Here is a 21041-nt window from a genome sequence, read left to right as displayed (position 1 = left end):
CCCAACTTGGTATCTGCGGTTTCTATTTTTTTTATTCTGGCATTTCTAACTTTCCATTCTAATTCAACTATTGCGTTTATTTCCAGAATGTCATGGATGCAAAACTTGAAAAATTATCAACATCTACGGGATCCATCCGAGTACATGTCCCAAGTTTACGGAGACCCATTGGCTTATCTTCAAGAAAGCACAAAGTTTGTGACGGAGCGAGAATATTATGAAGACTATGGCTATGGAGAGTGTTTCAATTCTTCGGAATCTGAAGTGCAAGTGAGTAATAGCTTTGAAAATTGTTTCTTTATTGGGAGATTTCAGTGCGAACTGATCACTGGCGAGTTTGATCCCAAGTTACTGCCTTATGACAAACGGCTTGCGTGGCATTTCAAAGAGTTTTGCTACAAAACTTCTGCTCATGGAATTCCAATGATAGGAGAAGCACCTAATGTGTATTATAGAGCAGTTTGGGTTATGTTATTCCTTGGATGTATGATTATGCTGTATCTCAATGCTCAATCCGTTCTTGACAAGTACAACCGAAATGAGAAGATTGTAGATATTCAGCTAAAATTTGGTAAGTGATAGATTTTCCTTTTGAAAAGTTTCTCAAATCTTTTTTTTTAGACACTGCACCGTTTCCTGCCATCACGCTTTGTAATTTGAACCCATACAAGGCAAGTCTGGCCACCAGTGTCGATTTAGTCAAGCGAACGTTATCTGCATTCGACGGTGCTATGGGTAAAGCCGGAGGAAACAAGGAACACGAAGAAGATAAGGAAGTTGTCACTGAGCCACCAACCACTCCAGCGCCAACAACAAAGCCATCTCGTCGTCGTGGAAAACGAGATCTGTCTGGTGCATTCTTTGAGCCAGGATTTGCGAGATGTCTGTGCGGAAGTCAAGGTTCCAGTGAAATGGAGGAGAAAGATGATGAAAAAGAAGAGGAGATGCGCGAAACGACCACCAGAAAGTCATTTGATATTAATGGTAAGCGTTGCATGTTTAATCGGGAGAAACATCTTTTATACAGAAGCCGATGAGGAGTGGGATGGAGTGGAGGAGTATGACAATGAGCACTATGAGAATTATGACGTTGAAACGACAACTGGAATGAATATGATGGAAGAATGTCAATCTGAAAGGTGAACTTGAGAAAAGAAATTATTGAAAGTTTCGAAAAATGAAATTTCAGAACTAAATTTGATGAGCCTACTGGATTTGATGATCGGTGCATTTGCGCGTTCGACAGATCGACTCATGATGCATGGCCATGTTTTTTGAACGGTACCTGGGAAACTACTGAATGTGATACTTGCAATGAACATGCATTCTGTACCAAGGATAACAAAACTGGTAACAAATTACTACTTGAAACGTCAATACATTTTTAAAATTTCAGCAAAAGGGCACAGATCTCCATGTATATGTGCGCCATCGCGGTTCTGTGTAGCTTATAACGGGAAGACACCACCAATTGAGATTTGGACGTATTTGCAAGGAGGAACTCCAACTGAGGACCCAAATTTCTTGGAGGCTATGGGTTTCCAGGTACATTATTTGCAGTAAAAAAGAGAAAGATAGTTCGGAGTCTTCAGGGTATGACTGATGAAGTAGCTATTGTCACAAAAGCAAAAGAAAACATCATGTTTGCTATGGCGACTCTCTCAATGCAAGACAGAGAACGACTGAGCACCACAAAACGAGAGCTAGTACATAAGTGTTCGTTTAATGGAAAGGCTTGTGACATTGAAGCGTACGTTACTCATTTTAACGTTCTGAATTTTCTACCGGAAATTTTTCAGAGATTTCTTAACTCATATCGACCCAGTATTTGGCTCTTGCTTCACATTCAATCATAATCGAACAGTTAATCTAACTAGCATCCGTGCAGGTTAGTTGCATCAATTTTGAGTCGATTGCATCATTTTGAAATGGCTGCACCGTTTTTGAAATGGTTGCACCATATCTTACAACAAACTAATTTCAGGTCCTATGTACGGCTTGCGTATGCTGGTATATGTTAACGCTTCTGACTACATGCCCACCACAGAAGCAACAGGAGTCAGATTAACAATTCATGACAAAGAGGATTTCCCATTTCCCGACACGTTCGGATACTCTGCTCCAACTGGTTATGTATCGTCATTTGGTTTGAGATTGGTACATGAAAAGCATAGGGAAATTCATAACACGTCTCATTATTTCAGAGGAAAATGTCCCGTTTACCAGCACCATATGGTGATTGTGTCCCAGATGGTAAAACTTCGGACTATATCTACAGTAACTATGAATATTCCGTAGAGGTAAGGGTCCGATCCGTGAGATTTTGCAATCTCAATTGTTTCAGGGATGCTACCGTTCTTGTTTCCAACAGTTAGTGCTGAAAGAGTGCAGATGTGGAGACCCCCGTTTCCCAGTACCTGAAAATGCAAGACATTGTGATGCAGCGGATCCAGTTGCAAGTAAGTAACTTCTCTGGGGTCATCAAATCAATTTCTTTCAATTTTTAGGAAAATGTTTGGATGCGAGAATGAACGATTTGGGAGGTCTACATGGTTCTTTCCGATGCAGGTGGGTTATAAATACCCGTTGTATCATATTTGATAAACCGGTTGTATTGCAGATGTCAGCAACCTTGTCGACAGTCTATATACTCCGTTACGTATTCACCTGCAAAGTGGCCGTCATTGTCGTTGCAGATTCAGCTAGGGTCATGTAATGGAACAGCAGTAGAGTGTAACAAGCATTATAAGTAAAAAAGTAAACATGAAAATAGGAAATGAACTAACATCTTCCAGAGAAAATGGTGCTATGGTGGAAGTTTTCTATGAGCAGTTAAACTTCGAAATGCTTACAGAGTCAGAGGCCTATGGAGTATGTTTTACTAATTATTTCTCGTTTTTCTGATTCAAATACTTTCAGTTCGTAAACCTGCTGGCCGATTTTGGTGGTCAACTCGGTTTGTGGTGTGGAATATCCTTCTTGACTTGCTGTGAATTCGTCTTCCTGTTCTTCGAGACTGCATACATGAGTGCAGAGCATAATTATTCCCTGTATAAAAAGAAAAAAGCGGAAAAAGCCAAAAAAGTTGCTTCTGGATCTTTCTAGAACAATCCTCTTTGTTATTTTTCTTGAAATAAAACATTTCATTTACATTCGTTTCTTTTTTTTGAAAACGAGGAGCATACAGTTCATACAATAGTGTTAGCAGAAAATTCGGGTGAGTACGGGGAAAAGTGTGGTGTTAAGTTAGAAAATAAGAAAATTAAGCACTACTCGCACGAACAAAAATCTATTCACAGAAAAGTATAATGACAAGAATGAAAAAATAAAAATCAAAGAAAAAGAAAATATATACGTCTACAAAAAATTACAAGTTTCAAGAAGAAGATTTGGCTAAAAAGTTGGGAAAGCGGCACTAATAAAACCATACGTGGCATGCACTGAGGTGGAGGAAGAAATCAAACAAGAGAGTCAGAAAAATACAAAGAAAATAATGGAAGAAAGTCTGAGACAATTTAGCAGCGAATGATGATTTCATATATGAAAATATACTAAAAAGCAAAAATAAAAAGACATTGAAGACAGGAATGGATAGATGTGGGTTGAGAAGAACAAGTGTTGTAGTGAAATGGTATTAACGAGCCAATGTTCCAATGAGCGCAGCACAAATCTCGAAGAATTGCATTGTCTGTGACAGTTTGGCTCCTCCTGGTGATGGTGGTGGTGTGACATCACACTGGAAATCCTGAGATAATTTGTAGAATTAGTTATTGGAACAAAGGGTTCCAGTGTGTCAATTGAATTTAACCACTCGAAAGATTTTAGGAAAATTAAAAACTGTAAGAGCACTCCAGATACAGTTCAAGTTAGCGGAAGCAAAGATTTAAAAATGTAAGAAAACTTCAACCCTCACCGACATATCCGAAAAGTCATGCACCTCCATTTTCTCAATACTCGCCTCCATACTCATCGCCTGCGGCATGCTTGAGGTCCGCGTTCCACGGATACCAGCTGGTTTCTGGGGCATTGACATGGAAGCATGTCGGGATGATGATGCACTAGCTGCTGGAAAAATAATTATTCTTGAGTTCATCATATTGTAAACTCACATCCGGACTCCTCGTCCGCCAAACTCTTGAAATCGAGCAGATAGCTTCTCTGGTCAACTTGATACAACTGAAGGGACATCTTTGGTGGGTCCGCGGCAGGGGCATCTGGCTTGCGTCTCACAATGACGTGGTACGGGTTGAGCACCTTCCATTCCATGTCAAGCTGCTTCATGGCACGGAAAACTTCAAACATGATATCCTCAGGACGACTTTGTGAACGAATCCCCAGATGCCATTTAGCACGCTTGCTGCGAGAAGCGCCGGTAGCTTCAGTGTTGTCGAGAGTTGGAGTGATCTTGCTGCTCACGGAAGCTAAAAATGTACAATCCCTTATTTGAAACTGTTATACTCATTCTTACCTGCAATACGCTCCGGATGACGGTGAACCGGTCCTGGTCCCTTATTTGGTGTCACTTGATAGAACTCTTCAATTGACAGCTTGGCTGTCTCATCTGCAATCCGCTTGTTGTCGACAATCAAATTGTAGGCAATAGAGAGATGATGGTGTGGGTCGTCACCGAGTAGAGCTGACGTCACTTCTTCTTCGGCAACATGGTAGCGCTGAAACTTTCAGAGAGGTTAGAAAATGACTCATGTTCTGTTACAGTACCTCTGTGACTTCACGAACAGCCTCAATGTCAACAATTGAAGCCTCACTCTCGTTGATTGGTGGGAAGAGATAATTAGGGAGATCCTTCTGGAACCATTCGTGTGCGCTGAAAATTGAATAGAGGGTTTGAAAGAAGAAGAAGAAGGACGTGGTGAGGATTCTGAAATGACACTTACATCACGTCCTTAATCGTTGCTCTCTTCATTGGATCAACGCAAAGCATATGATGAAGCAAGTTGACGATCGGGCGCTCCAAGAACTCTGGTGTTGGGAACACTCCAGCTGTAAATCAAAGCTTTATGACGGTTTCCAACTTTCTGCGTATTGAAAATTTACATTTGATCTTTCTGAAGAGACTTGGAACATGCTCGTCGTCGAATGGAAGGGTTCCACAGAGAAGGGCGTAGAGTATCACACCACATGACCACACGTCGACTTCCGGACCTGCATACAATCTGAAATATTTATTTTTGGTGATTTGTTTCCAATTTTATGTTGATAATTTTGATATAAAGCACGAAAGTAGGGTTTTAGTCGACAAAAAATCGGCAGTGTGTGTAATGTGACGTGACGGTGTTTGCGGACTCACGCACATTTTTTGCACACTCTAATTTCTGGTCTTTTCGCTTTATCATCAGACCATGAACTCACTTTCCGCTAATTACTTCTGGGGCAGCGTAATTTGGTGATCCACAACTTGTACGCAAGAAGTCTCCGTCGGTCATGATGTTTGAGAGTCCAAAATCAGCAATTTTGACATTATTTTGCTCGTCGAGCAGCAAATTCTCTGGTTTCAAGTCTCTATGCACAACCATATGACGATGACAGTAATCAACACCAGAGATAATTTGCTGGAAAAATCTTCTGGCCTCAGCAGTCTTCAGACGTCCGTGTTTCACAATGTAGTCAAAGAGTTCTCCTCCAGAGACATGTTCCATGATCATAAAGATATCCGATGGCGTGCTGATCACTTGGTACAGTCGAATGATGTGTGGATGACGGAACAGTGAGAGATTTTGAATCTCACGACGGATCTTTCCGACAACGTCCAGTGACTTGATCTTCTGACGATTCAGAATTTTGACAGCCACTTTGTATTGTGTCCCTTCATGGATTCCGACTGGAAGAATTGGTGTTGTGATTTCTTCGAATCGTAGAAAATACTTACCTTTGACTTTTCCGAAAGTACCAACACCCAATGTCTCCTTCAAAATGTAATGACCAATCTTGATCTGAGCTTTGAGCTCCGGTTGTGCTTTCGACGATGCTTCTCCTCCAGGTGAAGACATTTTCGAGTTGTTGTCAATTGGATCACGGTCCTTACGTTCCTTTCTAAAAAAGGCAATACTTCGACGCATTGTAATAACAGTAGAAAAGAATTAGTTTTGAATTTAGAACGGAAGGATGATTTAGTGGATGTGGGGTGGAGCTCGCCGAGCTTTTTTGTCTTTTTTCGCGTCGTGAGCTTGGTAGTCGCGCAGAATATGAATAAAACCTGGGAATTTACGACTGACGACGACGACAACGACGACGACAACGACATCACTTCGTCAAGGAGCCTCTCCGAAACAACGAGAAGGCACATAAATTTTGTAAGGAAGAAGATCTCGTGACGAGCTAACTACCTGTTAGATGGAGTAGTCTAAACTAAAATGGAAACCTTGCGCATTTTTCGAAAGTTTTCTACTTATTTTTCAACAATTGATTTTTTCTTTTGCGAAGGTAAGGAGAAAACTGAAAAACAAGATATTAGAGAAATTAGAAAATATGTGACTTCAAAACAAGTCTCCTTACAAATGACGACAAAAACAGCGGAAAAAATTCGCAAAACTAACATTTCCCGATACCGATAGAAAACAGGGAGAAAGGCTAAATGCACTATTTTCGGTTTGGCATTGAGGAAAGAGGTCCCACCAACCTCTCCGCTCGCTAAACCTCCCGCGCTCACTCAACCTCCGCTCACACGACCCCCCACCATTCGCTCGCTCACCCTCCACAACTCCCTCACAATCTTTCGTTCTTTCTCACACACAAACACGCGCTCACAGTAGTCTTAGAGATAGTCATTCAACACGGGGTCAAAGAGAGAAAACGAGAAAAACACAAAGAAAAAGACAGGAATCCGTTCCTTCGTTTTTCATTTCCTCTCGTCTTCTATCGGTTAGATCGGTGGTCGTGGATGCAAACAGCGTGGTAGTCAACGAAAATGATAGAAAGGAGGAAAAATTTCCTCTTGGAGGAAAACTGACTTTTTCATTCTTTTTTTCGAAATTTTTTATGAAATATGTTTTGTAGAAACTTTCTTTCTATGACATTTTTTCCACTGTACATACATACAACAGCAGACAGTGTGAGAGAGAAACAGAGAGGGCGCTGAGAAAACCAGAATTGAGATAAGATTGAAAACCGAAAATCGCGTTTTTGTAAAGGCGAGTACAATGTGGACACAACATGGGTTGGGTGAGCGGGGTTGTTTGACCAGGTGAAGATTGATCGATTCCCCCTAGTTTTCAAATTGATAACTCAACACGATACGCCGTCGAAAATGGATAAACATCTTATCAAAAGCAGAGGAGGTTCGGAAAGTTGACGCTTTGTTCTTTGAAAAAAAAACGTGTTGAAAAGGAAACGGTTTTGAATAGTGGTCAGTCATATGACACCCCTTTACGCCTAGACACCAGACACTACTTGCCAAAACAGTAGTCTCATGGCGACCTTGTTCTCCCAAGTAAACTGACGCATAAAAGAAAACAATTGAAGAATAATTAGGAAAAACAAATCAACTCGAGTTATTCAAATAATTTTGGCTTCTCTGTGTAGGTAAGTCCCCACCGAATCAAAATGAAAACAACGAGACCAGACAGAAGAGAAGACTGAGAAAAACAAGCCCGTGAGGCGCCGAAATTTGGTAGTGTTGTCGACGAAATTTGATACACACACACAGAAATGATTGAGGGAGGTGAAGATAATCACAGTAATCATAATATGATACGATCTAAAGTGGTCTTAAAAAGATGGAAGGGAAAAGGTAAAGGTATTAGCTTAAAAACTGTCATGACAAATCACTAGTGCACTTGCACTAGTTACAGTAATCAAAACGGATAATCTTGGAATAGGAAATCCTTCTCGTTCTTTCTTAATCCTCTATTTTGGAAATTAGATAAAAATGGAAAACCTAAGACTCTCAACATCCGGCGGTAGTGTGGTGTGTATCTGTTTGTGTTTTTCATGATATACATGTGACTCCATCAAGCTTTGGTGCGTACACAGAAAAAAAAGAGAACCGATGAGATCACTCAATTTAACGTTATTCTCAATAGAGAGAAAGAGAAAGAAAAAGAGTCTCCGTCGCCTCACGCGCTTTAACGGGGCGCCAAGAGTCTGCGTCTCGTCTAGATTCTAAGCAATTTTGCAGCATGGTCGCTGTGAAAATGGGCCCAAGAAGTGGAAATATTGGGAGGACAACCAAAACGAATGAGCAAATGACGAAATTTTGGGAATAAAGGTCGATTCGTAATAGGGGGATTACGGAGCATCGTACTGGCAATGTTTTGGATGGCCACTATCGCAGCGCGCGCATACACACATACACCCCAACCTCAATCGTACAAAACTATAACTACGTGGCAAACAATTATTGATTGTTTTCTTTTTCTGCGCACTTCGTTTTATTGTTGCATAGGACACTTGCTTTTGTTGTTTTTTTTTTCTCTCCTGTTTTTGAATTTTCGAAAAATGTTTTTTGTATTTTAACTCACCGCGATTTGGCGGATAGCTTTCTTGAGAGATTCTTGACCCGATTAAGTCCGCTCGGTTGACTGCGACTCTTTGATTTCATCTCCGTATTATCGGGCGCATCGTCTTCATCACCACCTCGTCCACGGTCTCGATCTCGGTTTTGATGAGAGAACATTTCTGAAATTTTTGGTTTTTTTTTCAAGGCAAGAAATAATAAAAATGGGACGGAGTAGGAAAAATGAATATGCACAAAACTTTATGCTCACAAAATATGATGGTTAACGGGAAACGTGAATAAGCATATTTCTCCTAACGTCGAACAGACCACCAACTTATTTGAGCAAACCACGAGCTCGAAGCCAGCGGTTCACTAAGTAAATAGAACGTGGCTGAAAACATCAAACTCACGGAAAACTTTCCTCATTGTTTTAGTTTTAGTTTTAGCTAGTTAGTGGAAAATAATTGGGACTCGATGTTACATATAGAATTTCAATGCGCTCTCAATATTTTTGGAATCGGGAGCAAGTGGAAACCAAAAAAACAGAATCTCTTACATTCTGAAGAATTTATGATCACGATTCTCGGCTTTTGAATATATAGTTATACATAAAACATTATTTCATAAGACTGAGATTTGGTAAATTTATGCACTTGGAACGATGTGTTTGAAACATTAGAAGTGATTTAAGAAATGTCAAAATGGGGATTACGGAAATTCTTCGTAATCCGCTTGTTTTTATTTTCTAATCCGGTATTTATCCCTAGGATTTTTGAGCATTATATCAAGATTATATTTAGACCTAGACGTTCAAAAATAGGTCAACTTCTAAGAACACTTATTGCCCGCATTTGGCCCATATTAGGTAAGAAATGACAAAAAAAAAATGAAATTTTGTAAGTTAAAACTTTGAAAGTGTTGAAAACTGTAACTTTATAACAACTTCGATTCCGCCGAAACGAGCCAGGAGGCTACTGTGTGACAAGTGAGTATCAGACTCCCGACTTTTGTTGAAGTAATCGGATCAGAACGGGGAATATATTGGTTGTGGAGTGTACCTGCCCGGTCACGTGCCTCTAGAGAAAAATGAAACAGCAAATGTGCAATATCGTAACTTCATAGTCTCCATTTTTTGAATAACAATGGGAAGTTGGACTGGGCTGTTCGAGAAGAAAATTATAGTGTTAGTGGAACTTCTAGTGGCATAACAAGCAAGTCGATTCTCTTTTAGATAGGGGGAACATTGGGAATACTCATGTGATATCTAGTCAGGAATAAGAATATCACATAACAATAATCTGTTTAAGAAGTGCGAAAAGCTCTAAAAATAATATTTTGAGCAATCAGACTTACGTCTCACCAAGTTCTCATGACAATTGAAGAAAGCAATGGAAAACTTAAACGACGGGAGAAAAAGTAAGAAAGAGTCATATTTCTAAACAAAAGTATTTGTGAGGTTGAAGAGTTAAAAATAACGGAGAAGAATGCGGTGGAAACTTGAAACAATGTTTATTCCCTGCACAATTCTAGTGTCGTTGTTTCCAATTTTCTTTTTTTTTCTTTTTTTTTTTTTTATTCGCTACCCGACAAAGACTTTCTAGCTTTGCTGCAATATTAAAATTACTGAAAATCTGAATTTCAATTATTATTTGTTTCCATTGTTGACCAACAATCGGCTGAACTTTGGCCTGCGACTTTCTAGCTATATTTCCATTATGATACAAAAGTTTATGTGGTTCAAGTGAGCATATCATGTTACTTGAACAGTCAAATTATAATTAATTCAGCCATCGGAAATATTCTTATCCTCTTACGAACTATTTAATGCTCGATTAAAATACTTTCCGAAAACCGAGTGCAAGATGAAACTGAATTCTTCAAGTCTATTCTGATTTCTTTAGGTGTATTCCATTAGTACAAAACTAATATATTCCTGCGTTTATATCATAAGTAACCCTAATAGTTACTTTCTTGAAACATTTCACTCAACAGTTAAAAGTCGGGGTTTTTCTTTTTGCCATGGTTTGTTCCTTTACCGCTCATCGTTTTGATCTTGTCATCGCTAGAAAAATAGATATAAACCGATTATTCTCCAAAAATCTGCATAAACATGTTTTTCCGCATCACCGGTCCACGGGATGTGTGAAATGGTAGTTTTCGCTGGCGTCACTTTCTTCCTCATTTCTCAGAAGGTCAAAAGAAATGGTCGATTGGTTTTTGAATTTTGATTTATTTCACAGTGTTAGTTCAAATATGAAGTCTGTCATTTTCCTGGTCATTTCCGAATTTTTTCTGTGTTTTGAGATCAATCTACCATTAGGAAACGTTACCTATATTAAGAAAGATTGCCAGAGGGAATCTTATTCAATTATTCTTCTTATCTTAATGACCAAAGAACATTGACACTTCATCAACAAATCACTTTGTTAATCTGATCCCATCAGTCCTCTTTGTCCTTTTTCTGCAACATTTGTTTTTCAAATCACGTTTTTCACATGTCTTCCTTGAAAATTACTTCAAAATGGTCACGTTCATTGCCAATGGGCAAAAGAAAACTTTTTGAAGCAAACATTTTTTTCTTCGCCGCTTTTCTCTACCTACTTCTTTGAATCTCTATCCGAGATGGCATGTGCTGTGGCTTAGAAATAGTGTGTGCATTGCGGAGTGTGACTGACGAAAAAGAGTTGTTGAGAAGAGGCAGTCCGTGTTTGAGACCCCCAAAACGTCAGAAAAAAAGCAATTCGTTCAATAAGTTTTAGAGTTGGCAAACAATAGAACTCAAGGAACGAATATCCGTATTTTTCACCTTCAAATTAACTATTTTTCATCTCCAAAGTGTTGATTAACTCGAAGTTACTCTAATTTTTCTCTAAATTTCACCCTTTTTCTCAATTCCATCTTTTTCCAGAATAAATTGTCTGCCTTTTACACCTCTTATCAGTTCTATCTAATCATTTAATAACCCATTCACCCAAATCGATACAACGTTTACACAGAACAAAAAACCTTTTTTTTCTCCCGTCAAATCCTCGTCGATGAGGTGACCACCACAAGATGACCTCTTTTTTGTACGTAGTCTTTTTTCGATTTTGATCTCAACACTATATAAATGCACCTCATTATCGTCTTTCGCAGTGTTGACATACACACTCACTCTTCTCTTTTCGTCTTTTCATGTTATATACAACACCGTTTACGTTTGAATTTCAATTTTCCGCTAAAAATAATACTATTTTGTTTCAGGTATCCACTCAACATGTCTTTCTTCGACGGAATCCCAGTTGCCCCACCAATCGAAGTCTTCCATAAAAACGCTCTTTACCTCAACGAGACTGCCCCGGTGAAAGTCAACCTCACTATTGGAGCTTATCGTACTGAAGAAGGACAGCCATGGGTGCTTCCAGTCGTCCATGAGACTGAAGTTGAGATTGCCAACGACACCACCCTCAATCATGAATATCTCCCAGTTCTTGGACACGAGGGATTCCGCAAAGCTGCCACTGAATTGGTTCTTGGAGAGAACTCTCCAGCTATCAAGGAAGGACGCTCCTTCGGAGTTCAATGCTTGTCAGGAACAGGAGCTCTCCGTGCCGGAGCTGAGTTCTTGGCTAGTGTCTGCAACATGAAAACCGCTTATGTAAGCAACCCAACTTGGTGAGTTATTTTGAAAAGACAATGGAATGTAAGCTTTCGATAAAAATGCGGTCACATCTTACTGTCGAAACACAAAAAGAAGGTTATAATATTTCAGGGGAAATCACAAGCTTGTCTTCAAGAAGGCCGGATTTACTGCTGTCAACGACTACACCTTCTGGGACTACGACAACAAGCGTGTCCACATTGAGAAACTTCTTGCCGATCTTGAGGCCGCACCAGAAAAGTCTGTGATTATTCTTCATGGATGCGCGCATAACCCAACTGGAATGGACCCAACTCAAGACCAATGGAAGTCGATCTGTGAGGTGATTAAGAGAAAGAACCTCTTCACTTTCTTCGACATTGCCTACCAAGGATTCGCTTCTGGAAATCCAGATGCTGATGCATGGGCTATTCGTTATTTTGTTGATCAAGGAATGGAGATGGTCGTTTCTCAATCGTTTGCCAAGAACTTCGGACTCTACAGTAAGTGACTCAATCGTTCTAAATAGCCAATTTTTTTAATTCTTCTTTTGTAGATGAGCGTGTCGGAAACTTGACCGTCGTTGTCAACAACCCAGCCGTCATTGCTGGATTCCAATCCCAAATGTCTTTGGTTATCAGAGCCAACTGGTCCAACCCACCAGCCCATGGAGCCCGCATTGTCCACAAGGTTCTCACTACGCCAGCTCGCCGTGAGCAATGGAATCAAGCTATTCAATCGATGTCATCCCGTATAAAGGAGATGAGAGCTGCTTTGTTGAACAAATTGACTGAGCTTCAGACACCTGGAACTTGGGGACACATCACTCAGCAAATTGGAATGTTCAGTTACACTGGACTCACTGGTATGTTTATTTCATCTGAGAACAGTAAGTTTGATATTAGGATTCCATATTACAGCCGCTCAAGTTGATCATCTTATTGCCGAACACAAAGTCTTCCTTCTCAGCGACGGCCGCATTAACATCTGCGGATTGAACACGAAAAACGTTGACTACGTCGCCAAGGCTATCGATGAAACCGTCCGCGCTGTCAAGAGCAACATCTGATTCTAATGAAACTCGACTTCTTTTTACTTTAAATTGAGTTTTAAGTGTAGACTGAGTATTTTCTATGCACTTAGCATTGCTTTCTTCTGTATTATTTATTTTAAGAAATGTACTGGATTTCAAATGTTCACTTTATACTTTATCGCAGTTTGAGCGTTTACAAAGCAACTGCTCACATTGTCCATTTTCATCCTCCTCATTTTCAGTAATCACGAATACTGTTTCCTGGCGGAAGTATTTAAAAAAATACGGTGTATATTCAAAACAGATGGAAGTCGACTTAAAAGGTTTTCTGGAAAAAATGATCTTATCTTGGCGTCTAGAGGGTCCGATACTGATACCTGTAAATAACACTTTGAAGCTAGGGCTGGAATTGTTCGACTTTAACGTTTAAAATCCAGAAACCATAACAATTAATTTATATAAAATTCTTTTATCAAACTGACGAACCGTACTAAGATGTAAAATTTTTGAATTTCGAGAACATCTCACCTAAGAAATTGGATTGGATTTTTTAGTTACACTTGCTTAGCAAACCAGTTTTTTTTCATTTTTTACCATGTGGGTTTCAAGACTAGCTTGTATTTTGAATTACAGCTGCTCAAATTGACCATCTACACCGGCCAGCACAAAGTTTTTTTTCTCAATGATGACCGAACAACATCTGTGGACTGAGCATAAGAATGATGAATATGACGTCAGGCTTATCGACAAGACGCTCAAAATTCTTTTTCTGTTTTCCAAATAATAAAATTTAGTTTCTTTTTCCAATTCTCCTCCGTTTTTCACACCAACATTTTCGATAGGATGATGAAAACTGAAAGTATATAGTTTTATCAGAGCTCAAAAAAGCGCGTGATGTCAATTCAAAGTACAACAAATTGTGCCCGTGTTTCCAATAACATATCACTTATCTCAAAATATTTGTGCGTTTCGTTGAAAACGAAAGGAATGAGGGAGTGGGAAAAGGTTTAATTTCATTTCGTTCTTATCATTATACTATTACCAAATGATTAATGATGCGATTCCGGAAGAAATATCTATTAACAGTTTTCGAAAAATTCAGTAACGGTTCAATGAAACATGATCATCATGTGTAGTTTTCATTGAAAAAAAACAGAAATCGTAAAAACACAAGAAATTGGGAAAATAATTGAATTGGGATTGTTAATGGATTGATGGAGATTCGACATGTTCAAGAGCATTCTATCTTTAAGATGCTTCATTTGCCGCAGTTTGTGGCTTCTGAATTTTCCCAAACTAACTTGTTCGATTGGTACAGTAATCCTAATAAATATTTGTAGATGACAGCTTTTTGCAGTTATACTATTTGGTTGAACTTACGTTTAGTGTAAATCTTTTGTCTTATACTAGGTCTCCTTGAGCAGTCGGCATATACCTTTCTTGAATGCTCTGGATATGCTAATGAGCCGGAGCAAATATATTTATAAAAAATTCTCCTTACTGTTGCTCATACTCGCCAAACTCTATTCCCCAAATTTTGTGACAAACCCACGAAGTAACTCCATGACAGAAAGTGCACCTCGAAGTGTCAAGGTCTTATCGCCAGTTTCCCATTTTTTCCGGCGGCTTATTCCAGGGTAGAGAAATGAAATATGTCTCCTCCCGTGTCCGGTGATACGATAAAGACCAACTGTCAAGATAAGTAATTCTAGACACTCTTTTTCGACTTTTGAACTCACATTCAGTCCAATTCTCATAAAAGGGCACAATTATCAGAATTTTTCAAGTTTCACCAGTATTCCTTCTTTCAACTCGGGTTTTGTGAATTCATACTTCTTGTTTTCAGAAATGTCCTCCTTCTTTGACTGTGTTGTTTCTCTCGATGCCGATTCACCACTGAACGATTCGATTTCCGATGAAAACGAAAACCATGTGGTGGATTTGACTCTTGAAGCCTATCGTACTGACGATGGACAACCCTTCATTCTTCCTGTCGTTCGAGAGGCTTTGTTGGAGTACGCAAAGAGCCCATATGGTTGTCATGATTATCTTCCCATTTTGGGGCATGTGCTGTTCCGGGACTCTGCTATGAAACTTGTCCTTGGAGAAGATTCTCGAGCAATCAAAGAAAACCGTGCTGCTGGAATTCAATGTCTTTCCGGAACTGGAACTCTTCGATCTGGAGCTGAATTTCTCGTTCAAGTTCTTCATCTGGACACTGTTTACATATCTAATCCGACATGGTAATAATAGTTTAAAATCTGAAACATATTTGTATACTCATTTCAGCCATACTCAATTCCGCATATTTGAAAAATCTGGATTCAAATCGATAAAAACGTATTCATATTTGGATCAAATGAGTCAATCGATCGATGTGACTCAAATGATAAAAGATCTAGAGATAGCTCCAGAAAAGTCGGTCGTTGTTTTAAGCGCCTGCGCTCATAACCCAACCGGACTTGATCCAAGCAGATCTCAATGGAAAGAAATTTTTCAAGTGATCAAGCGTCGCAACTTGTTTCCATTCTTTACGGCCTTCGACCAGGGCTTAGCGTCAGGAGATCTCGATGACGACGCATGGGCGGTGCGTTATTTTGTGGAAATGGATTTGGAGATGTTTATAGCCCAGTCCATGACGAGAACCTTCGGGCTCTACTGTGAGTACCTCGATGAAAACGAATTATCAGTCATAATAATTATTTCAGCTTCACTAGTTGGCAACCTGACCGTCGTGGCAAGAACATCAACGTTTATGTCTCAGATTGCATCGCAATTTACCTGTGTAAATGTATCCAAGTTCTCCAACCCTCCTGCCCACGGAGCATGTATCGTGAAATCCATTCTTACCAATCAGGATCTCAAGATACAATGGACGAACTCGTTAAAAACTATGTACGATAGATTGAAAGATGTGCGTAATAAACTTATTTCATCGTTCGAAAAAATGAAGACACCGGGACACTGGATCCATTTAAAACAACAGAAAGGTTTGTTTCTGTCCACTGGTCTTAACAGTAAGTCAATAATCGTGATTATCGGTTCAACTAACTTTTTCTAGGCATTCAGATAACATATCTGCTGAATAACTACGGTGTTCGAATTCTGGACAGTGGTTGTCTAAGTCTTTCCGGCTTGAATACTCAAAACGTGGAGTACGTTGCCAGCGCAATCGATGCCGCTGTTCGTCAACTCCAATAATTGATATCTCACATTGTAATTTCATTGAATTTCAGAAATTGTTCATTATTAGGAATGTGATTGCTTGTACAAATGCTGTAAATAAATGCTGAACATTTGTTTCGTAAAATTATCATAAAAGCTTATTTATAAAATAGCATTTGTAGGGCTAACGTATCCAATACTTAGACACTCTCAGCATCGTCGACGTCTTCCTCAGCAACAAATCCTCCTTTCTTGACAATGACAAGTGGATGTGGCCCAAGACGCCAACCGTATTTACCACCCATCTGAAACACATTGAGATGGAGAAATATTTTGAGAGTACAATAAATGTATAGCTAACATGTAAGGTTACGAGTTTTTTCAGACAAAAAAAAGCAAAAAGGATGAAATAATTTTCCAAGTAACTCATGTAGCCTATAGTGTGTAAATGAAGTATGTTTCTTTGGAAACAAAGTCAACTTACCAATTCAAACTTGGTGATATCGTCGTATTTGGTGATACAGAAGAAGTTGATCACGAAGAATGAGATCAGAAAGAGTGTAACACAAAAGATGGCTCCAACGACAATTGGTCCGGTGTAGTCGAGTGGGTTGAAATCTTGCTTTGGCATTGTATTCTGAAAGTTATGCCCGATAATATAATTTCACTTCAAAGAATTATCTGAGTAAGGGTGCGACGGCTGGCCAAACTTCTATTAAAAAATCGAAAAATCGATTACGGTACGAAATTCAGACTCGTTTTGAGTAGAGGTTGAGGCAGAAAACGAGACAAGGCGGGGGTAGAGTGAGTAAAGGACGAAACGAGACAGTCGTCGGCCCCGTGTCAACAACAATACAGAATGAAAAGTGAAAATGGACATTTTGGAAAAGAGAAATACTGAGGGTAGATGATGAGAGAATGAGAGGCGGATGAGATGACAGGCAGGTATCCAATTTGATTTGACAACTGGATAGTAACCGGTCAAATTGGGAGTGAATTGGGAAAAAAAAGAAGTTTTTACCATGAACATACTTTTTGTGTGGGAAGTAATAGAAATACACTTCCACTTCCCTAAAAAAATACTCAAAATTCTCACACATTCTGCTTGTTTGAATAGGATAGAGTAAGAGCAAAAACAGGAGTAAAACTTTATGCGTCATGCAACCAAATTGCAAATAAATCAGAGAAGAGATATGTGGAGAAGCTGGACTTGGTATTCTTAATTTTTCTTTTTAGATTGAGAAGAAAGAAAAAACGCGGCGACCGGAAATAGAAAATGCAGTATGGAATTGCGATTTGATTGATTACCGACGGAAATAGGTCTTGTATCGTATCAATAAATCAATGCGTCGAATGATTTGAAAATGGCAGGACAACAGAATTCAATGAAATAATTTCCGAACAGAACAATCAAAATTCTAGCTATTCAAGTTTGATTGGAAATGTCAATGATTCATAAAATTATCATATTTGCTTGTTAGATTTACTAAAAATTTATGAAATCTATGAAGAATCAAACATAGTCCGAACCCATTCTATTTTTGATGTCATCTCGTAGACTAATGTCTCTTGCAGCTCTAGAAAAAAATTATATGCGAGAGAACAAATTTTTCTAATTCGCCGACATGAATATTTAAACACAAATGACTCATATTCTAGAAGAAAGACAAAAGTACACGCTCTCTGGGAATATTTAGAAAAGTGCGTATTATAATGAACCTTTGAATACTCATAAACATTTTGTGTAATTCAAAACAATGAGAAAAATCCAGTAATTCCGATTTTACTCAATGTCGTTGAAAATGAAACAAATAAAATGTATAACCTGATTCATATTTGCCTGTTCTCAGATTGTGTCTTTATCATGAATCTCAAAGAGAAAATCTAAAATGGTGTTGTTCTATATACAGATAGAAAAAAAGAATCTTTGAAAATGGAGAAGAAGGGAATGATCGCTCTCTTGGCAATTTCTAGTGACCTTCAAAACTTCGATGCGACGAGTGTTTCTCGTTAGTTTCGATACACGATTGGACACAACAATACCTTTGATGTTGGGGAAGCGAAAACTTTGAAAAACATATTGGTAACAATAGGTAAAGAACAAAGACTGAATCAGGTAAAAAAGAAAAACCAAACCATATTTGGAGGAAAGATCCTATACATTGAAGAGCATTCTACCGTCATAATCTTTTTGTAGGTCTTACGCTACTTTGAAAGAAGTACATAGAACAGAACAAGGGTAATAAAAGATATTACTGCCAACTTTGAATCGACGCTGATCTTCTCCTCTCTTGCATTTTGATTGCAGTTAGATAATAAGCGGAAGTCAAAGAAAAATTGTATACAAAACACTGTCTTCAGTTGGCCTGTGACTAATGAAAAAACTTTGTAAGAAAAAGAAACTTGAAACACAGAAATGCTGAACACTAGACTACTAATAAGTTTGTATTTTTGACACATTTTAAATATCAAATATCTAATCAGCCTGACATTTACTAACTTTGAAATTTTGAGAATTGGTTGAGTTTTAGTCCAAAAACCCCAACTCATTGCACAGCAATAGTAATCGAAATACGTTGGTTCAATGAGCTTTGATTGTTTCATTCTCGCACTTCCCCTCATTTTTCACGGGACCACTCTGCCCTCAACTCACCAACTGTCTATCAATTTTAATCTTACAAATCTCTTCCTCCTCTCTTTTTTCTCTTGACAATTGGTTATGTTCAATTACACCAAGTCTCACTTTTTCAATCATATAATCTACATACAAATTGCTATAGAAACCAATCTAGTAACACCTGAATTGGGTTTTTCTTCGAGAATGTGGCAGCTGAAAATGAGAAAATTGAAAGCTGGTAACATACATGAGAACCAACATAAAGGTGTCAACTCAACTTCAGTCCCATGTTGCTTCCGATTTTATGGTTTTTACTGTTACTCTCGCCGTTTTGTTACGGTGAACTGGAATGCGTCAAGTGCGACGGTAGAGTTGTGTCTCCTGACAAAACGTAAAAACAGTACAAAAAAATAAAAGTAACAAAATTGCTTTTTAGATGCACTAACTGTACAGGAGATTATTGTTACATTGTGAAGTATAACAATAGGCATACTTCATTCAAAGCACAACAATCGTTCTTTCAGGTAAAGTTATTAGTATGAACTCAGAAAGTGATATTTATTTTTAAATCAGAATCACTAAAACTGAAATACATTCAGGGTTGTCTAACCTCTCCTATTGATATGCCTCTTGGATGTTCTCAAAACAATAAAGGAAGTGTGTTCTGTATCTGCAAGTAAGTCCTGTTATTACCCAACTCAGGAAAAATTTGTGAATTTCAGCAGCACCAACAATTGCAATGAATTTCAAAATGTCAGAGATGAGAAAAACTTGACCTATTTGACCTGTCAAACGATTGATAATGCTATGTGGCCAATTGTAGAGAACTGTGTTCAACCATGGTGTTACAAGAAATCATCCAGTTATGATGAGGAAGTGAGAGGGGTTTATTTCAATAAAAATTTTTTTTTAATTCAGAGAGTTTATTGCACTTCTCAAGAAAAAGAAATCGAGATGTATGATATTGGGTAACTTAGAATGTTTAAAACAGAACATATCAGTATTATTGCAGGTTTGTCCAAACTGGAATGCTACTTCCTATAAGCGCTTGCTACTCAATACAAGTGGATTCACGTTTTGAAAAAGATCAATACTGTGTCTATAAAACAGTGAGTTAAACTCAATTCATTTGTCACTAACAAATAAATACAGAACAAAACCACTCCATTCAAGCAAAAAGTGCCCGGAAATATAAAATGCTATGCACCATCAGAAATTAAAGATCAACGAATGAAAGTGAGAAGAACCATAACCGGAACGTGTAGGTAACACTAAGAAATTTAGAATTCAACATGTGTCGGCCAGTTTTGTTTCTCCGCCGAACCGGATTTTGGATGCATTTCCCAATTCAACAAAGAAGGAGCTGCGCTGAAGGTAACACCCACTCCCTAGAAATTGTGTTTGGTTGAAAAAGAGTACTCTGTAATTAAAGACTCGATAAACTTACCGTATGACCGTAGTGTGCTTCTTATCCAATTAAAATTGACGAGTCATGTTTTCGTCGTTGCTTCACAATAAAATTGATGTGTTCTATGAGCCACATGTGTGCTACTTCTTATTGTGTTAGAGGGCTAGGAAAAAAGAATATAAGATCAGAAGTGTTCCATTGTCAAAAAAAGTCGATTCAGAAAAAAACAATTCAAAAAAAAAGTTTCAAAAAATGTCTCAAAACGGGCCGAGCGGGCCGGGCCGAGATTTTTCCTGATTTTGGCCCGGCCCGTGACGAGTATGATTTCTCGGAAAGTGATCATGTTCAGCTGTGAGCTCATTCTCTCAGAATAATGATTTTCGAACATCTTTTTGTTCAAAAAATATTCTTCCCCGTTTTTGTTTCAACCAGTAACGTCCTAAAATAGATCGTAGTACCTCCAAACTAAACAAAAGAAGTGCAATAAAATCCGTCATGTTCAGGCCGGCTTATACCATCTTACACCGTTTATAACACCATTTCATATTTGCGATAGCGACTTTTGCAACAATCAAACGGTACGTGTAACTCTTATCGAGACATTCACACCTCATAAGGGTCGAAGAACATCTCAGTTCGTTTCTTATTTTCAGATTGCCGATGACGAAGAGGACAGGTATTCTTATCCAACAAGATACGTTTGGAGTTCCGGAATACGTGCTAGTGGATTCATCCCTTTTCTAA

At 38.6% G+C, this 21041-nt stretch overlaps 6 protein-coding genes across 6 annotated transcripts; 4 read left to right on the top strand and 2 right to left on the bottom strand.

The window, feature by feature from the left end:
• Positions 1 to 87: 87 nt before the first annotated feature.
• GCK72_023220 (uncharacterized protein) lies at positions 88 to 3105 on the top strand (the record flags this gene model as incomplete). Its single annotated transcript, XM_003106595.2, has 15 exons — positions 88 to 270; positions 316 to 571; positions 622 to 984; positions 1028 to 1139; positions 1190 to 1350; positions 1397 to 1545; positions 1593 to 1750; positions 1800 to 1888; positions 1985 to 2157; positions 2205 to 2300; positions 2345 to 2459; positions 2508 to 2568; positions 2621 to 2749; positions 2796 to 2871; positions 2920 to 3105. The coding sequence occupies 15 exons, from the start codon at positions 88 to 90 to the stop codon at positions 3103 to 3105; spliced, it is 2307 nt and encodes a 768-aa protein (XP_003106643.2).
• Positions 3106 to 3634: 529 nt separating this feature from the next.
• Positions 3635 to 8632, bottom strand: GCK72_023219 (uncharacterized protein; the record flags this gene model as incomplete). The annotated part of the gene is made up of 10 exons (XM_053735292.1): positions 3635 to 3736; positions 3914 to 4065; positions 4110 to 4421; positions 4469 to 4670; positions 4720 to 4825; positions 4896 to 5001; positions 5056 to 5174; positions 5371 to 5839; positions 5888 to 6051; positions 8478 to 8632. The coding sequence occupies 10 exons, from the start codon at positions 8630 to 8632 to the stop codon at positions 3635 to 3637; spliced, it is 1887 nt and encodes a 628-aa protein (XP_053578858.1).
• A 3079-nt stretch (positions 8633 to 11711) lies between these two features.
• On the top strand, positions 11712 to 13143 carry GCK72_023218 (uncharacterized protein; the record flags this gene model as incomplete). The annotated part of the gene is made up of 4 exons (XM_003106722.2): positions 11712 to 12109; positions 12207 to 12577; positions 12631 to 12939; positions 12995 to 13143. 4 exons carry the CDS (start codon positions 11712 to 11714, stop codon positions 13141 to 13143), a joined length of 1227 nt encoding a protein of 408 aa, XP_003106770.2.
• A 1812-nt stretch (positions 13144 to 14955) lies between these two features.
• On the top strand, positions 14956 to 16308 carry GCK72_023217 (uncharacterized protein; the record flags this gene model as incomplete). The annotated part of the gene is made up of 4 exons (XM_003106664.2): positions 14956 to 15350; positions 15397 to 15767; positions 15816 to 16124; positions 16169 to 16308. The coding sequence occupies 4 exons, from the start codon at positions 14956 to 14958 to the stop codon at positions 16306 to 16308; spliced, it is 1215 nt and encodes a 404-aa protein (XP_003106712.2).
• Positions 16309 to 16472: 164 nt separating this feature from the next.
• On the bottom strand, positions 16473 to 16903 carry GCK72_023216 (uncharacterized protein; the record flags this gene model as incomplete). The annotated part of the gene is made up of 2 exons (XM_003106747.2): positions 16473 to 16577; positions 16757 to 16903. The coding sequence occupies 2 exons, from the start codon at positions 16901 to 16903 to the stop codon at positions 16473 to 16475; spliced, it is 252 nt and encodes an 83-aa protein (XP_003106795.1).
• A 2233-nt stretch (positions 16904 to 19136) lies between these two features.
• Positions 19137 to 21041, top strand: GCK72_023215 (uncharacterized protein; the record flags this gene model as incomplete). Its single annotated transcript, XM_053735291.1, has 8 exons — positions 19137 to 19228; positions 19326 to 19413; positions 19489 to 19565; positions 19612 to 19765; positions 19808 to 19857; positions 19902 to 19998; positions 20042 to 20154; positions 20951 to 21041. 8 exons carry the CDS (start codon positions 19137 to 19139, stop codon positions 21039 to 21041), a joined length of 762 nt encoding a protein of 253 aa, XP_053578857.1.

Source organism: Caenorhabditis remanei, chromosome X (genome assembly GCF_010183535.1).
Source record: "Caenorhabditis remanei strain PX506 chromosome X, whole genome shotgun sequence".
Taxonomy (NCBI): domain Eukaryota; kingdom Metazoa; phylum Nematoda; class Chromadorea; order Rhabditida; family Rhabditidae; genus Caenorhabditis; species Caenorhabditis remanei.
This window is presented reverse-complemented; position numbering and strand designations above follow the sequence as displayed.